The sequence below is a fragment of the Lissotriton helveticus genome, chromosome 3_1 (assembly GCF_964261635.1).
Source record: "Lissotriton helveticus chromosome 3_1, aLisHel1.1, whole genome shotgun sequence".
Taxonomy (NCBI): Eukaryota; Metazoa; Chordata; class Amphibia; order Caudata; family Salamandridae; genus Lissotriton; species Lissotriton helveticus.
Window position 1 is genome coordinate 1,399,062,085 of NC_136061.1, and position 18,715 is coordinate 1,399,080,799.

Genomic DNA, 18,715 nt, shown 5'->3' on the forward strand with positions numbered 1-18,715 from the left:
TTTGTTAAGCGCACAGTGTATTTCACTGGAAGGCATGCAGTTCTTCTTAAGACATTGACTATATATAGTATTTAAGGCTGTCAGCTCAGCAGCCCTTGAAGTGTCCCTAAATTTTAAAAACTCAGGACTGGAAGTGAACTTTCATGGTAGAATCCCCAAAAGTGTGGCATGCCATTGAGTTCTTGAAGAGGACTAGTTATTTTGGGACCAATTAAAACACATTCTTTCTCCCAGTATAATTTTCAACATTGAACTGCCATTAAATTACGTCATTTAACTTCCTATATTATTAAATAGAGATTCTCAGAACCTAGATAAATTACATGGGGCAAGATCACGATTTAAAGAAAAAATAAATATAAAGTGCTGCTTTACAGATGAGAAGACGAACTAAGATTGCAATTCAAAAGTCTAATTGTGGCAATAAACTGTCTTTGAGAGCCTGTGAAATGATATCAAACAAAACAAACCATTACACAACTACTCATATCTTTAAGAATACTCCTTAAGAATATTTTCGGATGTTTTATTTCAGATGGCCTTTTATTATTTCATCAAACCTCTTAGCAAGACTACTAAACATCTACCGCTTGTTTAAACAGTAGTGGAACCCGTTCCAAACACTAAATAAAAAGTCAAACAGCTTGAAACTCTAATTTGAGGGGGATGAGCTTAATTTGGTAATTTAAATTGAAAGGATGTCTTTAATAAGTGGTAACACATAATGCTTTTAAGTCTCCTGACAAATTAGTGATGGACAACATCCTGCTGTCAATGCTTAGTAATCTGTAGAAAATGTTGGTATCATGCAAACAAGACTCAATAGATTTTTGGACCTAGGAATCATGACAGCAAGCGTAGGCTATGTCTGTGTTCAAACTAGAGGAGTGCGAAAATCACAAAATAAAACGTTCATGGTATAACCGTAGTCTGACAAACATTATATAAAACTACAGATATTTTGTGAAAAATTGTTGGCCCGACATATCTCGCATGCGAAAGCCACATGGTATCCAAGCAGAAAGCTGGCTTGAGAAGAAACTGTCTCCTGGTAGACATTCATTATTCAAACCAGCCTACGGCTAAAATCAAATAAAATTTTGCATTATGTGAAACTGTTAATATTTTGCACTTTTGGCTTCATAGGAAAAGAATTCCCACATCACAAAAGACTAAATCTGCGTAACAGGAATTGAGCAAAGTCCTACTTTAAAGATAAGATTGCTCATCTTTGCTGGATCAATCATTAAATTGGTCAGTTGTTCAACACTGCAGTCAGGAGACCATATTCAGAATAAAAGGGAAACTAACTAAGAGGGTCTCTTTAAAACAAACTCAATATATTAATCATAAAATAAACTTCACAACAAATTACAGCTACCCCATGAGCTAAATCGAATGAAGTCAATACACTCACCTATTTTAACCTTTGCTGCTTCAATCTCTGCCTGTTGCTTACTTTGGAGCAGCTCTTGTTCTCGCTCATGAATTGCTGTGCCCATCTTTTTGTTTTCTTCTTTCTGGTTATTAATCACTCTGAGAAGTTCCTCATTTTTACCCTGGAGAAGCTCCAAGCTTTTTTGAGATTGACTCAGTTGGCTCTGGAGGGTTAAGTTCATTGACTGGAGAGAAATCACTGCCATGAAAAAAATGGAAATTTAAGCCAATGCACCTTAACTTCCAAGCATTGAACTGGGTTCAACAACATAATTTAAAACCGCCTGGACATTAAACAGTGTTATTAAGATCTTTATTTAAATGGAGATGAAGGGACCAAACTAATGACCAAACTGAATAGTTCTCAAATAAGGAATCAATCATCAGACCTAGATGTACACAGTGCATATGCATGTAGTTAGGTGCTGCCTTAGCCTGTATGTGATGTTAACTAGTTCTTTGATGTCACGGAAAGATTTCCAAAAGCCTTACATCTTCACTTATGAACACCATTATGGGAAAAGTCTTTTAAACAATTAACCTTACTGTAAACATTTCTTTAAACCATTTTAACATTCTAGAACATGTATCTCATTTGAAACAACACACTTACTATTAACAACGGAAACTAATCAGTTTCAGAAGGCTAAAGAACGGTTTTAAAAATCTATGTGAAGGTATATTAACTTCTGAATTACGTACCTTTTTCAATGAATTTGAATTATTGATTTTGTAGTAATATCTATGCCATTTATGAATTCTAAATTATTTTGAAAATTGTGTTTTTTTATCAAAGCAAATTGGTTGCATTATGACTGCATGGCCTTACAATAAAGAATTAAAAAATATGAATATATATAAATACATTTTTTGAGCAGTGCAGGAATATCGGTTGACGCTGAAAGGCACATGCTTTAAGCTAGCAGAACAAGTGAAATGACTGCATGGAATACGAAACGGCAGTCTGGTTTAAAAGACCATGTATATCAGCACCATAATCCCAAGAATCCAGGTATTTTCCCAATTAACCTATGTCTACTTAGGGTTATGAATGGGCCTGAATAAGGGAGCCATAATATATGTTCCTCAGTGAATGAAAGGAACATGGACTACACGGAAAGAATCCATGGAGAACTTTATCATCCATCCAGAAATTACAGAGTTTTATATAGCGCGAACTTGACCCGATTCGGGTATCAGTGCACTTTACATAGCACCAGGTGCATTACATGAGGATACATTCATTTTTTGTGAGGCACGGGGAGATTAAGTGGATTTGCCCAGAATCACAGGATGTTCAGCGTCATTGCTGAGACTCGAACCCAGTTCCCAAGATTCGAGGTCGACCGCCCTAGCCGTTAGGCCAACTCCTCTCCCCAATTAATACAATGGTAAAAAAACGCTGATCACCAACTCGAGAATAAATGTGAAAACGAGGGCCCAGATAGATGGATCTACCCATACTGAGGCAAAAGATTTCGACCAACACAGACAAACTGAAGAGTTAATTGGATTAAAGAAAACAGCAGCAGAAAGGCTGAGCTGAACTTACTCCCAGCAATCATGTTGGTGAATGGAACAGACCTAAAACTGAAGAGGCAGCTATGATAAGCTCAGGCAAGAGACATCTACATACGAGCAGATGAAGGGGGTCTACTTAAATTCAAGGAAAGACCTGTCCAGGACATAATAGAGGATAGAAAACATAACACAGGACTCGCCAGTAATGAAGATAGAAGGGAAAGAAGTGAAATCTGCCGAAGTATTCAACAATAAAACACAATGATCCTAGTCAGAAAGCATACATTTCAAAAGAGAAAGAAGCGCCATATACAATCATGTCATACCATACCACAGCAGTAGCAGCTATACGAAGGTATACAAGGTATGTACATCTGGGTACTTAAAGGAAGAAATAAGTCAAGAGTTATGGTGTACTTCAGGCATTTCACTAAGGCTCATTTAATGCCACATGAGCCTTAAAGTAATGGCTCAAGTGGCAAAGTGCAGGTAGGTACTACAATGTCTACAAAATAACCCAGAAGAATGCCGGAAGGTAGGAGTCTTGGGGCACTGGTGCATCGTGTTTTATCAATTGTGGGGTGCTACCATCTTAACAGGATGGTGACGAGAAACAGGGCGGTGACGAGAAACAATGACTAGTAGACAGCAACACCCAAATTGTGTGTGCTGTAATTGTGTCAGCTACCAGTCAGTGATCCATATGAATGGTAAAGAACCGTGTGGTAGTGGATTAGTTGAAAAGCAGCCCTTGTTCTCCAAAGTCGAGTACTTATTTAGGATGAAAGGAACTCCATACACCAGCAACATCCAACTTCTTAGATGCTACAGCAATAACTGAACTACTTATTCGTTTGAAAACATCCTAAATAGAACACAGAGGAAGGCAGAACCAAGAAGGTTCTGTGATGACAAGACACATTTCCAGGACAAAAGAAGACACAACACACTTTCCTAAACCAATAAAAAAAAGACAACATCTTCAACAGAACTAACAACCTGACATACAAAGAGACACAACACAAAAACAGCCACAAAAGGAAAAACTACAGGAACAAAATATACAGTTCCAAGAAGGAAACATTTAAAATGAAAAACCTACAAAACAAGTAGCATTCATTTATTAAATACAAGTCAGTTAAAATTCCAACCACACCCTTCCTCCAATTTAACTGGATATATATATATATCAATATGTGTTTTCATACAGGGAGATGGTAGACGTCGTGCACTTTACTGCTGGCCCCTGATGAGGAAAATAAATTTCCGAAACGCGTCGGGCCTATTTCAAACACGCAACTGCCCATACCAACTAACGCTTTGGGGAAGGCGCACGCAGGCTCGGGTGCTACCCGCTACTTGGACAACCCCATGGAGCGTAATACATTAGCGGCGGTCCTGCCGCTGGGTTGCACCACCCCGAAGAAACGGGGGCCACGAGACTCGCTATCCAAGGAGTCTCGTATGTGGAGCTGCGCGATGGATGAGGACAGGAGTGATGTTTGGGGCTCATGGTAGAGCCTTGGAACGAGCAGTAATTTGAGAGTGCATCCATCCAGGATATATGGACTACATCTCCCACAAGCACAATATGTGTTTTCATACAGGGAGATGGTAGACGTCGTGCACTTTACTGCTGGCCCCTGATGAGGAAAATAAATTTCCGAAACGCGTCGGGCCTATTTCAAACACGCAACTGCCCATACCAACTAACGCTTTGGGGAAGGCGCACGCAGGCTCGGGTGCTACCCGCTACTTGGACAACCCCATGGAGCGTAATACATTAGCGGCGGTCCTGCCGCTGGGTTGCACCACCCCGAAGAAACGGGGGCCACGAGACTCGCTATCCAAGGAGTCTCGTATGTGGAGCTGCGCGATGGATGAGGACAGGAGTGATGTTTGGGGCTCATGGTAGAGCCTTGGAACGAGCAGTAATTTGAGAGTGCATCCATCCAGGATATATGGACTACATCTCCCACAAGCACAATATGTGTTTTCATACAGGGTGATGGTAGACGTCGTGCACTTTACTGCTGGCCCCTGATGAGGAAAATAAATTTCCGAAACGCGTCGGGCCTATTTCAAACACGCAACTGCCCATACCAACTAACGCGTTGGGGAAGGCGCACGCAGGCTCGGGTGCTACCCGCTACTTGGACAACCCCATGGAGCGTAATATATATATATATATATATATATATATATATATATATATATCTATATATATAGATATATATCTATAACGCTTCTGAGGGCAACCATGACCCCTGTACGCCTTTTGGCAAGCAAATACGAACTACATGGACATTCAACTCCTTGATAGCTCTGCTCCTTCTCAATTGTTATACCATTTTTCTCTTCTTGATAAAGTTCCTAATTTTCGTGCATACTACATCTGAGTCTCTTGCATTAGAACGCATCCAAGGAGGATCAACAAGTGTGCGTTGTTTGCTTCTGCAAAACAGTTCAAATGGTGCCACCACCTAAGTGACGTGGAGTTAGCCTGTACTATTCCACTTATCCATGCACGGCTTCTCTCCAATTGCTCCCTGTATCTTTTGAGAGCGGAGTAGCTTCCTTCAAGGTTCTGTAAAACCTTTCAATCAGTATTACTATGTGGGTGAAACAACATACACATCTTATGTGTAATACCCCTTGACTTAAGAAAACAAGCCAGTCTTCGATTTCAACTGCACACCATTGTCAGTAAGCAAAAATGAGTAGTTTCTTACCTGTAACTCCAGTTCTGTAGTAGGGGTATCACTGTTATAGTCATAATCTAGTGAATAGTCCCGCCTATGTGCGGAGACCCCGGAGCAATCAATAATAATCTCTTAAGCTGTCTTCTTTGCAGTCCTGCATAGACACTTAAGACAAAATAATGCAGCATATAATTACAGGTTGTAGCTCCTCCCACAACTCCGCGTTGTAGTGGCTGCGGACTTCATGGCAGGACCGATGTAAACGGCGCTGCTCGCTTTTGATCTGTTCACCACGAGCGCTGGAATTTGCCTCCCGCTTCGAGTGAGACCCACGAACTCCCCACTCCGCGCCAAAGACGTGACGGATTTGGACTGAATGCTTCATGCAGACGGCCTGGTCCGCTTTAATTTTCTTCTAACAACAGGAGACGAAAGTATTTCTTAACAATACGCCATATTCGTGGACCCTCGGTGAATTCATTTTCCTGAACTCAGAGTTAAGGCTCCCACAACATTTGATTGACCACGAATTCTCAGCGTGGCGTCTTTCTTTCTCTCTCATGTACAGAGCCCAACCGGGCCGTACTCCATGAATGCCCCTCCCCCTCCCTGTGTGACGTCCTGATGAAGACCCCGTGAAAGGACTTTAATTAGCCTGCTGATAGGGGTCGAAACGTCGACTGCTTTTTCCTTGTTGACATTCCGGCACACCCCCGATCTATCTAGCAGTCAGATGTGACCGTCGAATGTGATTCATTGACATTGTTCTGAATAATGCCTTATACTTTGGCAACTGCACTTTCATTATTTTTATAGTGTCACCCATTTTGTAATATATTTGTTACCTTTCCATACTGTGTCAATTTTTCTATGTCTTTATCACTCCCTTGAGCACCTTCTTTCCCCTCCCCTTCTTCCCCCCCCCTTGGGGCTTGTTTAATTATCTATTTGATTCATATTGTACTATCGGCAATTCACGCAGCGTTTGGTAATAAATCACAAATACCAATCCATACTGTTTTCTAACTTTTGTTTGAATGTTTTTAATCCTCCTCTGGTGTATGTGACTTACAATACACTATCCTTACGGGGACCCCTCTACATATGTACTATAATTACAAGGCTACACTGGCCAGTACTTCAATTTAAAATGAAAAGGATAGCCAAATAAACACAAATTTCACACATATTGCCAAGTTTCACCCATAGAGAAACTTCCCTTCACCAAAATCCTTGAAATGATAGGAAGGGTTGGACAGACAAGACCCCATAGCCTGCCATTATGTGTCTGGAAAAGGGATACCGTGCCTTTAAGGAACTCTCCAGAGACCCTCGGTATCCCAGGATGCACAGCCAAAGTCCTTTTACTTTCAGTTCTTTTTGAAGGTGTATAAAGCAATGCCTGTAGCATACAGTACATTATCATTTTCTCCACCGGGGAGGAGGGCGGGCGCTTATGACTATAACAGAGATACCCCTACTACAGAACTGGAGTTACAGGTAAGAAACTACTCCTTCTGTAGTAGGGGATCTCTGTGTATAGTCATAATCTAGTGATTAGAATGGCAAGCCCATCCCAACAACCAATCCGGCGGTGGAGGAAAAAGACAACACCACTACTGTGCAAACAGATTTCTCAACGAAGCCTGCCCAACCTGTGCATCTGCCCTGGCATCAGAATCCAGACGGTAGTGTTTAGCAAAGGTATGGACCGTCTTCCAAGTGGCAGCCCTGCAAATATCTGCAATGGGAACATTACGTAGCAAAGCTGTTGTAGCTGCTTTGCCCCTGGTAGAATGAGCCTTAGGCTTACCCCCTAAGGTCTTGTTAGCTTTCTGATAACATAACTGGATATAGGACACAATCCACCTAGAGATGGACTGTTTTGAGGTGGCAAGACCAGTCCTGACCGACCCATAAATGACAAACAATTGGTCTGACCTACGAATGTCCTTGGTCTTATCCAAGTAGAATTTCAACACCCTTCTGACATCCAGGGAACGAAGAGACCTTTCCGCTGGAGTGGAAGAATTTTGGAAAAACATAGGTAAAGTTATAGTCTGATTGACATGGAAATCAGAAATCACCTTAGGAAGGAACTGAGGGTGAGTACGCATCACAACCTTAGCAGCATGAAATACAGTATAAGGTTCTTGGCACCACAATGCCTGAATTTCACTCACCCTGCGGGCCGATGTAATGGCCACGAGGAAGGCCGTCTTCTATGATAACTGCTGTAGTGAAGCCTTATGAATAGGTTCAAAAGGTTCCTTCATCAACCTGGACAGCACCACATTCAGCTCCCATGAAGGCGAAGGGTGCCGAACAGGAGGAAATACTTTCTTCAATACTTCCAAAAAATCTTTAATCACAGGAATCTGGAAGAAGGATGTCTGTGAAGGGCATTTCCTGTACGCAGTTAATGCTGCGAGGTGAACCTTAATAGAATGAAAATTAAGGCCAGATTGAGCCAAATGCAAAAGGTATGGAAGTATGGCATCTTCCTTGCAGGTAGTCGGATCATAGTTCTTGGAAGTGCACCAGATGCAGAACCTCTTCCATTTGTAGGCATAGGAATCCTAGTGGAAGGCCGCTTAGCCTCCTTGAGTATCCATGAAATCGTCAGGCAGATTCAGGTGTCCATATTGCACTCTCTCTGGAGCCATGCCGCCAAACTCAACGATGAGAGGTTGGGGTGCACCATCTGCCCCCGAACTTCGTGAGAAGGTCCGGCCGACAAGGCAGCCGCAGGTGGGGTAGGAGAGACCTGTGAAGCAGGTCCGTGAACCACCACTGTCGGGGCCACTCCGGAGCAATGAGGATCATCCGTGCTCTGGACTGAGACAGCTTGAGGAGCACCGCCGGAATCAGGGGAATGGGTGGAAAAGCGTACAGAAAGCTGTTCGACCAGCTGATCCATATTGCGTTCCACAGAGTCCCCGGTTGGTAATATCTGGAGGCAAAGTCTCGGCATTTTCAGTTTTCGGCGGTGGCGAACAGATCTATGTCTGGAGTGCCCTACCTGTCGAAGATGTCTCCTAGCACCTCATCGTTTAGAACCCACTTGTGGTTTTCTTGCACCAGCCTGCTGATTGCGTACGCCTGAGCATTCTGCACACCTGGCAGATGGGTAGCGATTATCGTCAGTCCTCTGGCTAGCAGCCAGTGCCAGATCGCCTGCGCTTCTTGTGACAGTGTGCGCGATCTCGAGCCCCCCTGCTTGTTGAGGTAATACATTGTGGTCGTATTGTCCGTTTGTACAAGCAAGGAGTTGGTCTGGAAAGACGGATGAAAGGCCTTCAGTGCCAAGTGAACAGCTCTGAGTTCCAGGAAATTGATGTGATACGTGGATTCCGCCGAGGACCACGTTCCCTGGATCTGTAGATGATCTGAATGCGCTCCCCAGCCATGGAGAGAAGCATCCGTGACGATAGTCTGAATGGGAATGTCCTTGTGAAATGGAACCCCTTTGAGGAGATTCTCTGCTGAGCATCACCATCTCAGGGACTGTTGAGCGTGAAGGGACAGCCGGTTCCTGTCGTACCAGCTACCCCGCTTCTGGTCCCACTGATCCTCCAGACATTCCTGCAGCGGCCTCATATGGAGGCGTGCGTGTGGTATGAGGAATATGCAAGAGGCCATCGACCCCAGTAGAGAAGACACCGTCCTCACTGTCGTAGATGGAACAGCTATGAAAACCTGAGCCTTCCGAAGGATCGATAAGCGGCGCTCCTCCGAAGGAGACACGCTTGCTGAAAGAGTATCGATGGATGCTCCCAAGTACTGTAGGCACTGGACAGGAGTCGGAACAGACTTGGACATGTTGATGTGCAACCCCAGCTGGTTCAACAGAAAGGCCGTCCTGTTGAAGTGCAATTGCGCTTCCTGGAAGGTGGAGGCTTTGATCAACCAGTCGTCCAGGTACGGGTAGACAAACACCTTGTTCTTTCTCAGGTGCGCTGCCACCACTGCCATGCATTTTGAAAAAGTCCTGGGTGCAGACTTCAGTCCAAACGGTAGTACGGTGTACTGATAGTGATTGGTGCCGACTAGAAAGCGCAGGAACTTCCGGTGTTTCCATGCAATGGGCACATGGAAGTACGCATTCTGTAGATCTATTGCGAAAAGCCAGACTCCTCTTTGCAGCAGAGGATAAATCTGGTGCAAAGACAGCATGCAAAACTTTTCCCTGCGAATCCATTTGTTTGCTTGTTGCAAATCCAGTATGGGCCTGAACTCGTTCTTGTCCTTCTTGCGCACCAGGAAGAACCGTGAGTAAAGACCCTTTCCCCTTTGAGACAAAGGGACGTCTTCTATCGCCCTTTTTCTTAACAGGGCATCGGCCTCCGCTTGGAGCTCGCGCAGCTGCAACTGAGAGCGAACCGGTGGAATTGCTGAAGGCGGGCTGACAAAACGAAGACTGTATCCATTGCAAGCAATATTCAGCACCCACTTGTCCTGAGTAATTTTTCTCCACTCTGCCAGGTAATTTTGTATGCTTCCCCCCACCGGAGCGGGTAACGGACGAGGGGGAAGTAGCACCTCAGGGCTTAGACCCAGCCGGGCCCTTCTTCGCCCAGGAGGACTGCTGGCCGCCTCTGCCCCTCCGACGCTTTTGGAAAGGCTGCCGCTGGTACTGCTGCTGTTGTTGTTGCTGCAGGCCAGCTTGACGACATTGCCCTCGTTTCTGGGAACCATACCTCCTCTGGAACGGACGGAAGGACTTCCGTTGTTCCTTTGGTTTCTCCAAACCAACGGCCCTGAACAATTCCACTTCTGCCTTCATGTGGGCCATCTCCTCATCCGCATGCGTCCCGAAGAGAGTCGATCCAGAGAACGGCAAATTTGCGACTCTCTGCTGCGCCTCCGGTTTGAGAGAGGTAAGGCGCAACCAGGAATGGCGTCTTAAATTAATGCCATGGCAATAACCATGAGCCGCCAGGAGAGAGGCGTCCGCCGCAGAGCTGATGACTTGATTGGAGACCATCATGCCCTCGTTCAATATCTCCTGGAAGTCTTCCCTCCTATCCCTCGGGAGGAGCTCAATAAACTGTTGCAGAGACTCCCACAAGGCGCGGTCATAGCGACCCAAGAGCGCTGAGGCACTCAACGCTTTTATTGAGGTGGAAGCCGTACCGCAAACCTTCCGACCGGCTGAGTCCATCTGAAGGCTCTCCTTGTCCGGAGGCACCGTAGAAGACGGAGCAGTAGCATGCTGTTTCTTGGCTGCTGTCACGATGACAGAATCCGGTACAGGATCTGACCTCAGGAATGCTGGATCAGAATCCAGGTGCCGGTACTTCTTTTGCAGCCGAAATGGAGCCGACTTCACCGAAGCCGGGGTCAGAATCAGCTCCGTGGCCGGTTCCTCCAGTCCTGGCACCAAGGGCAACAACGGGCGAGAGAGATGCCGTTTGTGCAAAGTCTCAAAGATCACAGAGGTAGATGGTGTGGGTACCGTCAACATGATCCCTAACTTCGCTGCCCCCATCAGCAGCACCTCCTGAAATGTCACAATGTCGTCCACAGGTGACCCTCTTGTAGGAGGGGAATCCAATAACGTTGGAGAATACCTCCGGTCACTCGAGGAGCCCGTGTAACGGGACCGCGACCTGTCCCTCCGATGGCGATGACGGGACCTTGTGGAGGAGCGGTGTCTACTGCGAGTGCGATCCCTTCCTCTAGACCTTGATCTAGATCTCCTGGGCCTCGCCGGAGCCGCTGGTTTTGGAGGCGGCGGAAGCGGAGGAGTCGGAGCCAGAACCTCAGGCAGAGGTTGTGGAGGTCGGGGAGGCGGTGGAAGAGGAGGCAGGGGCAGTGTAGGAGGCGGTGGAAGCCGAGGAGGAGGAATCATTGCTGGAGGAGGATGAAGCTGTGGAGGAGGCATCCTCGGAGGCAGCGGTGGAGGCGTAGGCGTCCTAGGCCTAGAAGGTGAGTAGGTCCGTGAATACTCCGATTCCGATGACCTCACTTCTCTCCTCTTCTTCTGAGCAGGCCTCGAAGAAGATGTTCTGGAGGCAGACCTCTTCGCGGACGAGCGCCGCCGCGACCGGGAACTCGCCGATGAAGACGACAGACTGACCACTGAGGCAGGGGACACTGTCCTGGGCCTTGAACGTCTCCTTGACGTCGATTTTTCTTTCCTCGATGTCGACATCTTCGACTTTCTACTTCTCGACGTCGATCTTATAGACGTCGACGAACTCCTTGACGTCGAACGTCTTCTCTTCGACGTCGACTTGTCTCTTCTTGACGTCGACCGTCGTGTCGTCGTTGACGGCGAACGGTGGTACAGCCTCGACGGCGAGCGCCTTAACCTCCTGGATTCATCTCGACGTCGATGGTGTGTCGACGCCGCTGAAGTCCGAGGTCTCGACGTCCTGCCCATCGATGTCGAGCGGCGATGCCGCTTGGACCCAGAGCCCTGAGTCGACAGTGTAGCCTTGTAATTATAGGCTGCATTATTTTATTTTCTCTTAAGTGTCTATGCAGGACTGCAAAGAAGACAGCTTAAGAGATTATTTTTGATTGCTCCGGGGTCCCCGTACATGGGCGGGACTATTCACTAGATTATGACTATACAGAGAGATCCCTACTACAGAACTTGGGATTGCTTTTCCTGGTAAACACTTCTTAAAGAAATCTGGTAACTAAGGTTGGAGATATCTCGTCAACAAATGCCACTTCAGGCAACCGAGAATATTTGTCCATGAGAGCAAATAAGTTTTCATAACTAGACTGATGTTAAGGATCCCACCGTTTTAAAAGAAACCTAATCCCACTGCCCTTCAGGAATTTCTCTGCAGATAATAGTGGCAGACCTTAATGTCCCTGTCTTGTCACTCAGTGTACAATCTTAACAATCCCGGACTATTCTCGCAGTTTGAAGATCGGAGCCTGACCACCAGTAAGAAGGACCATTTCTGGTTTTATACACATCTTGATGTCTCTAATGTGCCAGTGGGAACAATTTTTCTTACACCCCCAAAGGAGACATGAGAATTGACCCTCTGAACAAACAACCCCCCATCCAAAGTAAGTTTGTGGCGAATTTTACCACACTTTCTTCTGACATGATATAATCCTTCTCTGAACGTACCTGTGTAAACCAATTCACACACACCCCTTTCAGCACAGGATCTTTATTCATCCCCATTAACCACCACTCGTGCAAAGTTGTTCCAAAGGTAAGTGTATAGATGTTAAACGCATCCTCTTTCCACCAGTTCTATTTATAATCATCTTCCACTAAACTCAGTCAGCCATTTCTTTAATATAGATAAGCATTCAGCTGCCTTGTTTGCAAATCCTGGACTGTATTCAACTACAAAGTGAAGGGCTTGTAATGTTATTATCCACTTGCAAGTATGAGCGGTTCCAGGAACATAATACGTCTTAATGGCCCAATACACAGCTAAAGCCTCTTTTTCTATGGCAGAATATCTACTCTCGGCTCCAATTATTTCCCTAGAAGAAAACGCAAGAGTACCCTCATGCCCATTTTGCGCCCGTTTCAAAACTTATCCAAAAGACCTTTTTCACTTGCATCAGTACTAAGGGAGCAAATCAACTCACATATACAAATATTGAAACACTGAGCTTTACACTCATAATCTTTTAAGTTTTGGATCTTACGTTCATACCTATCACTTCAAACAAAGGAAGAACCTTTCCTCAATAACTTCCTTTTGGGATTGTATCTGCTAGCAAAATCCTGAGTGAATCGAAGATAAAAATCTAGTACCTTAATGAAAGCTTGAACATCTTTTTTAGTTGGACAAGCCAATTCCAAAATGCTTTTCACAAGTTTCTCTTTAGGACAAATACCATCCATATAGCATGCCATAAATTTACCAATTCTACTCCTAGAGAGCTGATCATCATCCCAGTGGATTGAGCCCCACACGCTTTAGAGTGTTTAGAAGAAATACCAATACGGCAAAATATGCTGGTATTTCGGTTATTAGCTATCGCAGTCCGTGAAAAACAACCCCTTGATGTATACTTTTACATATAATATATTGTTATATAATGAGTGGCGTGTTGCTAAAAAAGGGCTCACTAGCTGTATTGATGTCCCTGCTATCTTATATAGGTAAAGAGCTAAGATATAACAGTTGGTGCCAAATATGGGACACACGCTATTCTTACCAGTGAAAATGATGAATGCGGCGGGCAGCTATTTAAGTCCTCATGGTTACCTTCACCTGGTAGTTGTGAAGGTTAACGACCCCGATAGGAGTCAGCCCTAAAAGACGTGCGCTTTATATTGGAAAGTAAGAGATCCAAATGTTCTAATAGAATGCTCTGAAAACCAGAGCTTAATTAGGCAAATCAGAGTTGGGTAACTCTACTCTACAATGAGATAGCCCCTTTTTTCGAGTCGATATACAAATGGTCTCGATATATCAATGATATTCTGTTCATTTGGAAGGGCAAATCTGAGAAACTCCAGGAGTTCCTGGAATGGATCAATTTATGTGACACCAGTTTACGGTTTACAGCGAACATTGGAGATCGAAAAATAGAATTTTTAGATATTGAAATCAAGGAAGTGGACTCCACACTACAAGTAGATCACTACACCAAGACAACCGCAAGAAATACATTACATTTCTCTAGCTACCATCCAAAATGCCATAGAGAACGTATTCTGATGGGACAATTCTTACGTCTTCCACTTAACTGTACGAGAATACATGATTTTGATCTGAGGGCAACACTAATGAAATAAAAATTCATTGATCGAGGATACCCCAGGAGACTCGTAAGAGAAGCTTACAAAAGGGCCAGATTTTACGACCGAAACCATCTGTTACAAACAAACACCACAAAAGATGTCCCAAAATTGGTTTGTGTAACAAGACATTCGCCTCTCAATGAGAAGATTCAACAAACTATAAATGCCCAATGGCGCATACTAAATACAAACACTGATCCTGACAAGGCACTTCATCGCCCCATGTTTGCCCACAAAAGAAATAAAAATTTGAAAGACCTTGTGGTGCATTCCTGATTACAAGCTAAACCGCCTTTCATACAGAAAACTATTGGAGGTAGTCATCCCATTACTGGCAACCACAAATGTGCCCATTGTAAGACATGTGATGGTGCCATCATCGGAGACAAATTAATTTACCTCCAGAAAGAAATCAAACTCAAAACTTTTACCAACTGTAAAACGGACAATGTTATAGATCTATTACTGTGTCCGTGCAATGAAGGTTATGTTGGCGAAACATCGCCGCAATTTTCAGTCCGCTTGACAGAACACCGTTCAGCAATCCAAACAAAAAAAAACTGACTGCTCCGCTAGCTAAACACTACCAAGAAATTAATCATCGCGAAACTGAAATAAGGTGGTTAAAATTGGGAAAAAACGAAATTAAAAATGCCCAACAAGCAGAATCAGTCAGGAAACGCAGAGAGGTGTTTTGGATGTTTTCGCTGAACACCCATATTCATGGGCTGAACTCAAATTCCATGGGATCAAGCCATAAAATATAACAGGTAGAATCAGTGGCACCCATACTTCTGGTTCTCTCCGTCTATATAGTTATATGGGAATATCTTCTTGGATCCATATCGTCTGTGACAGTTCCATAGTTTTTCAGGGAGGTTGATAGTCTTTTGCATATCTACTCCTCTCTGTTCTTTGTTCATATGCCTATCAATATCTACCTCTACGAGTATACCATTGGGTTTTATTGACAGATATCTGGCAGTCACATCTCTTGTTAAGATATCGTTGTTAAATCTATACTCCTGTATGTAAAACTATCAGGTCACTGCATCTGCTGGTAGTGCCGTCTATCACAGTAATGAGAATGTTACCAAAACCGTCGCGTAACTCTGTACGTGATCTGTCATCATTCCCCTGCTCTTATTTGTTGTATTTTGGCCAGGCTAGGCTCCGCCTGTTCCAACATCTGTTTGGACGACATGCACCCATCCATTTGAATACCAGGCGGAGTTTCCTTTTGTGCCGCATCTTCGTCAGTGTTATCTACTTTGTTGTTTTTGGCCAGGTTAGTCCCTGACTTCCCTAACATCGTATTGGACCATATGTTCCTTTTTATTCAAGCATAAGGCAGAGATTCTTCGGTGCTGTATCTCGGTCATTTTTTTCTTTGTGGTTTTCGGCCGGGACAAACTCGCCTTCCCCACAATTTGATTGGACCATATGTTCTTTTCCATTAAAATTTTAAGGCGGAGATTTTTTTGCGCTAAAACCCAGTTGCCCAACTCTGATTTGCCTAATTAAGCTCTGGTTTTCAGAACATTCTATTGGACCATTTGGATCTCTTACTTCCCAATATAAAGCGCACGTCTTTTAGCGCCGACTCTTATCGGGGTAAGAGAAGTTGTGGCCAATTCTCTTGGAGATAGGGATTGATCCCCCCCCTTGTTAATTTTATGGCGTCTCTTCACCAGGAGCTATTTGCAAAAGTTAGGGTCACAAAGGAGGGCAGGTGCACAAGCCGCTTCAAATCGGAGCGGGGGGTGCGACAGGGCTGCATCCTAGCCCCCCCTCCTTTTTACCATTTACATTAACGGTCAAGGTAATTTCCTAGACGCACCAGGGGTGGATGTGCCGCGTATAGGAGATGCAGTTATACCGGCTCTCCTATACGCGGACGATGCAGTCTTAGTAGCCCGCATTGGGGTGGGACTTCAGAGATTGCTGGACCTATTTGGGATCTTTATGGACCGTTTGGACCTAAAGATAAACGCGAAGAATCACACCTAATGGTGGTCGGTCATCGCAGACAAAAGGGCAAATTTAAAACCTTTACCTGTAAGGGTGAGGTGGTCTCTAGGGTGGCAGCTTTCTCTTACCTAGGGGTTCTCTTCGATGAGAGGGGGACATGGGCCTTCCAGGTTAAGGCTAAAAGTATTTCCGTGGCAAGATCTATGTCAGCCCTCATAGGGTGCTCAAAAAGGTTGGGTGCGAGGCCCATGGAGGCTCTCTTAAAAGTCTACATTTCTAAAGGTTTGTCAATTGCCACATATGGCGCTTCCCTCTGGGGTTATGTTCCACTTGATAAGATTCAAAGAGTTGAGAACAGGTTTTTAAGATACCTCCTGTCTGTCCCTCAGCCCACCCCCACCTTTTCAGTTCATTCCGAGATGGGCTTGGATTATGTTTCAGATCAGCTAAAATTAGCCCCTTTAATTTTCTGGCTAAAAACATTGCTCAATCCGGAAATTACTTTAAACCATACTATTCTGAAAAATGTCATGGCACTGGACTATGCAAAAAACATACCCTGGCTTGAATACCTGAGTTCTTCATTTGGCCAGCTAGGTCGTCCAGAGCTTTTTTTAACGCCCTCATGCATTAGAAGGGAGGACGTTAATTGGACTAAGTCACACTTTATGGATAGGCTTAGATTGGCCCGCGAGGAGCAGGAATTTCAGAAATCTTCAGTTAGACAGCATTATATGCTTTCAATCTCTCCCTCTATTGAGCCATACCTTAAGATTGTATCTAGACCTTTCCATAGAGTCCTATTGACTAAATTTAGAATTAATCTGATACATTATTTCCTGGGCTGTTTTCAATCATGGTTCAAACCAGAAGAGGGTCCGCCTTGCAAATGCGATAACTTTTCGCAACAAGATACCATGCACTTTATCATGTTTTGCGGGTTCTATGAAGGGATAAGGAAAAAATATCTGCTTCCAATCTTGAAGGAGCTGGCTTTATTCAAGTCAGACCGGCTCTCGTTTACCTTCAGATGTTGTCTAGCACCCGCATTACTTTCCATGTGGCTAGTTTCTTAGTGGCAGCAATTAGAATTAAAACGAAAAAAACGCCATTGAATGTTTTATTCTGATTGTTTTCATTAATCATTTTTAACATTTCCGATTTTTAGCAGTGTATATGTCCCAAATGAGTTTTTGGCACTGACATTGTAAATATATGAATTGCTGTATTTTTATGGATGTCTGTAAACTTTTATGCCTTTTATGATTTTAACAAAATCGAATAAAGCGTATTTGACTGACTGACTGTCTCTTATCGGCGTCGTTAGGCTTCACAACTACCAGGTGAAGGTAACCATGAGGACTTAAATAGCTGCCCGCCGCATTCATCATTTTCACTGGTAAGAATAGCGTGTGTCCCATATTCGGCACCAACTGTTATATCTTAGCTCTTTACCTATATAACATAGCAGGGACATCAATACAGCTATTAGGCGATTTTTTAGAAACACGCCACTCACAATATATTATATGTAGAAGTATACATTAAGGGGTTGTTTTTCACCGACTGCGAGAGCTAATTACCGAAATACCAGCATATTTCGCAGTATGATATTACTTCTAAACACTCTAAAGCGTGTGGGGCTCAATCCGCTGGGATGGTGATCAGCTCGCTAGGAGAAGAATATTATTTCACGTTGACTATAAACCCTAATGACGCGCATATCGGTTTGGTTTATTTTTTCCTAGCGTCTCTTTAAAAAGCGTAGCAAGGATCAGCAGCTCATCCTGTCTAACGGACAAAATTCGCAAACAGGTACATTTTTGTTGAAACTTGTAGATCTCATATTTCTAGTTTCTTTGGCAGCTTTAAACTCTGAGGGATTAAACATCCCGTTAACAGTCTATACCTGTTTTTATTTCAGGGTCCTTGCCTTTCAACTAACAAGAATAGGCATAATTGTCATTTGTCAACAAGTAGAGGCAGCGCTACTGAGGTAACTCATAGTCGGATTGAATATTCTGTTATCACCCAAAAATTAAGATCAGTCAATAACAGGAGGCTTTTCTCTATATGTTTCTATTTGTACATCTCTACAGATATACCGGTTATGGTTTGAGGGCCAGCTCTCCTATACAAAGCTGCAGTATTGACCGTATTTTGACTATCATTGTCGGATCCGTTCAGTTCATTGATTATTGTTGTATATAAATGAAGTTCTGAGTCATAGATATATTTAAGGTTGCTTTATTCAAGGTAGTTACAGGTCCAGTTCTTATGATGGTAATTAACAGACCCCACCAGGAGTGACCGCCCTGTCACTCAGCCTGCCTCCAACTGTCTG

General features: G+C 44.0%; 1 protein-coding gene across 5 annotated transcripts in view; it reads right to left on the bottom strand.

Moving 5' to 3' along the window:
- Positions 1-18,715, bottom strand: part of CCDC14 (coiled-coil domain containing 14) — a 214,275-nt gene that overhangs the window by 52,900 nt on the left and 142,660 nt on the right. For all 5 annotated transcript variants that reach the window (XM_078682037.1, XM_078682039.1, XM_078682038.1 and 2 more), the window contains one exon: positions 1,418-1,636. In XM_078682037.1, the coding sequence (XP_078538163.1) occupies positions 1,418-1,636 (219 nt within the window). The remainder of the gene's footprint in view (positions 1-1,417; positions 1,637-18,715) is intronic.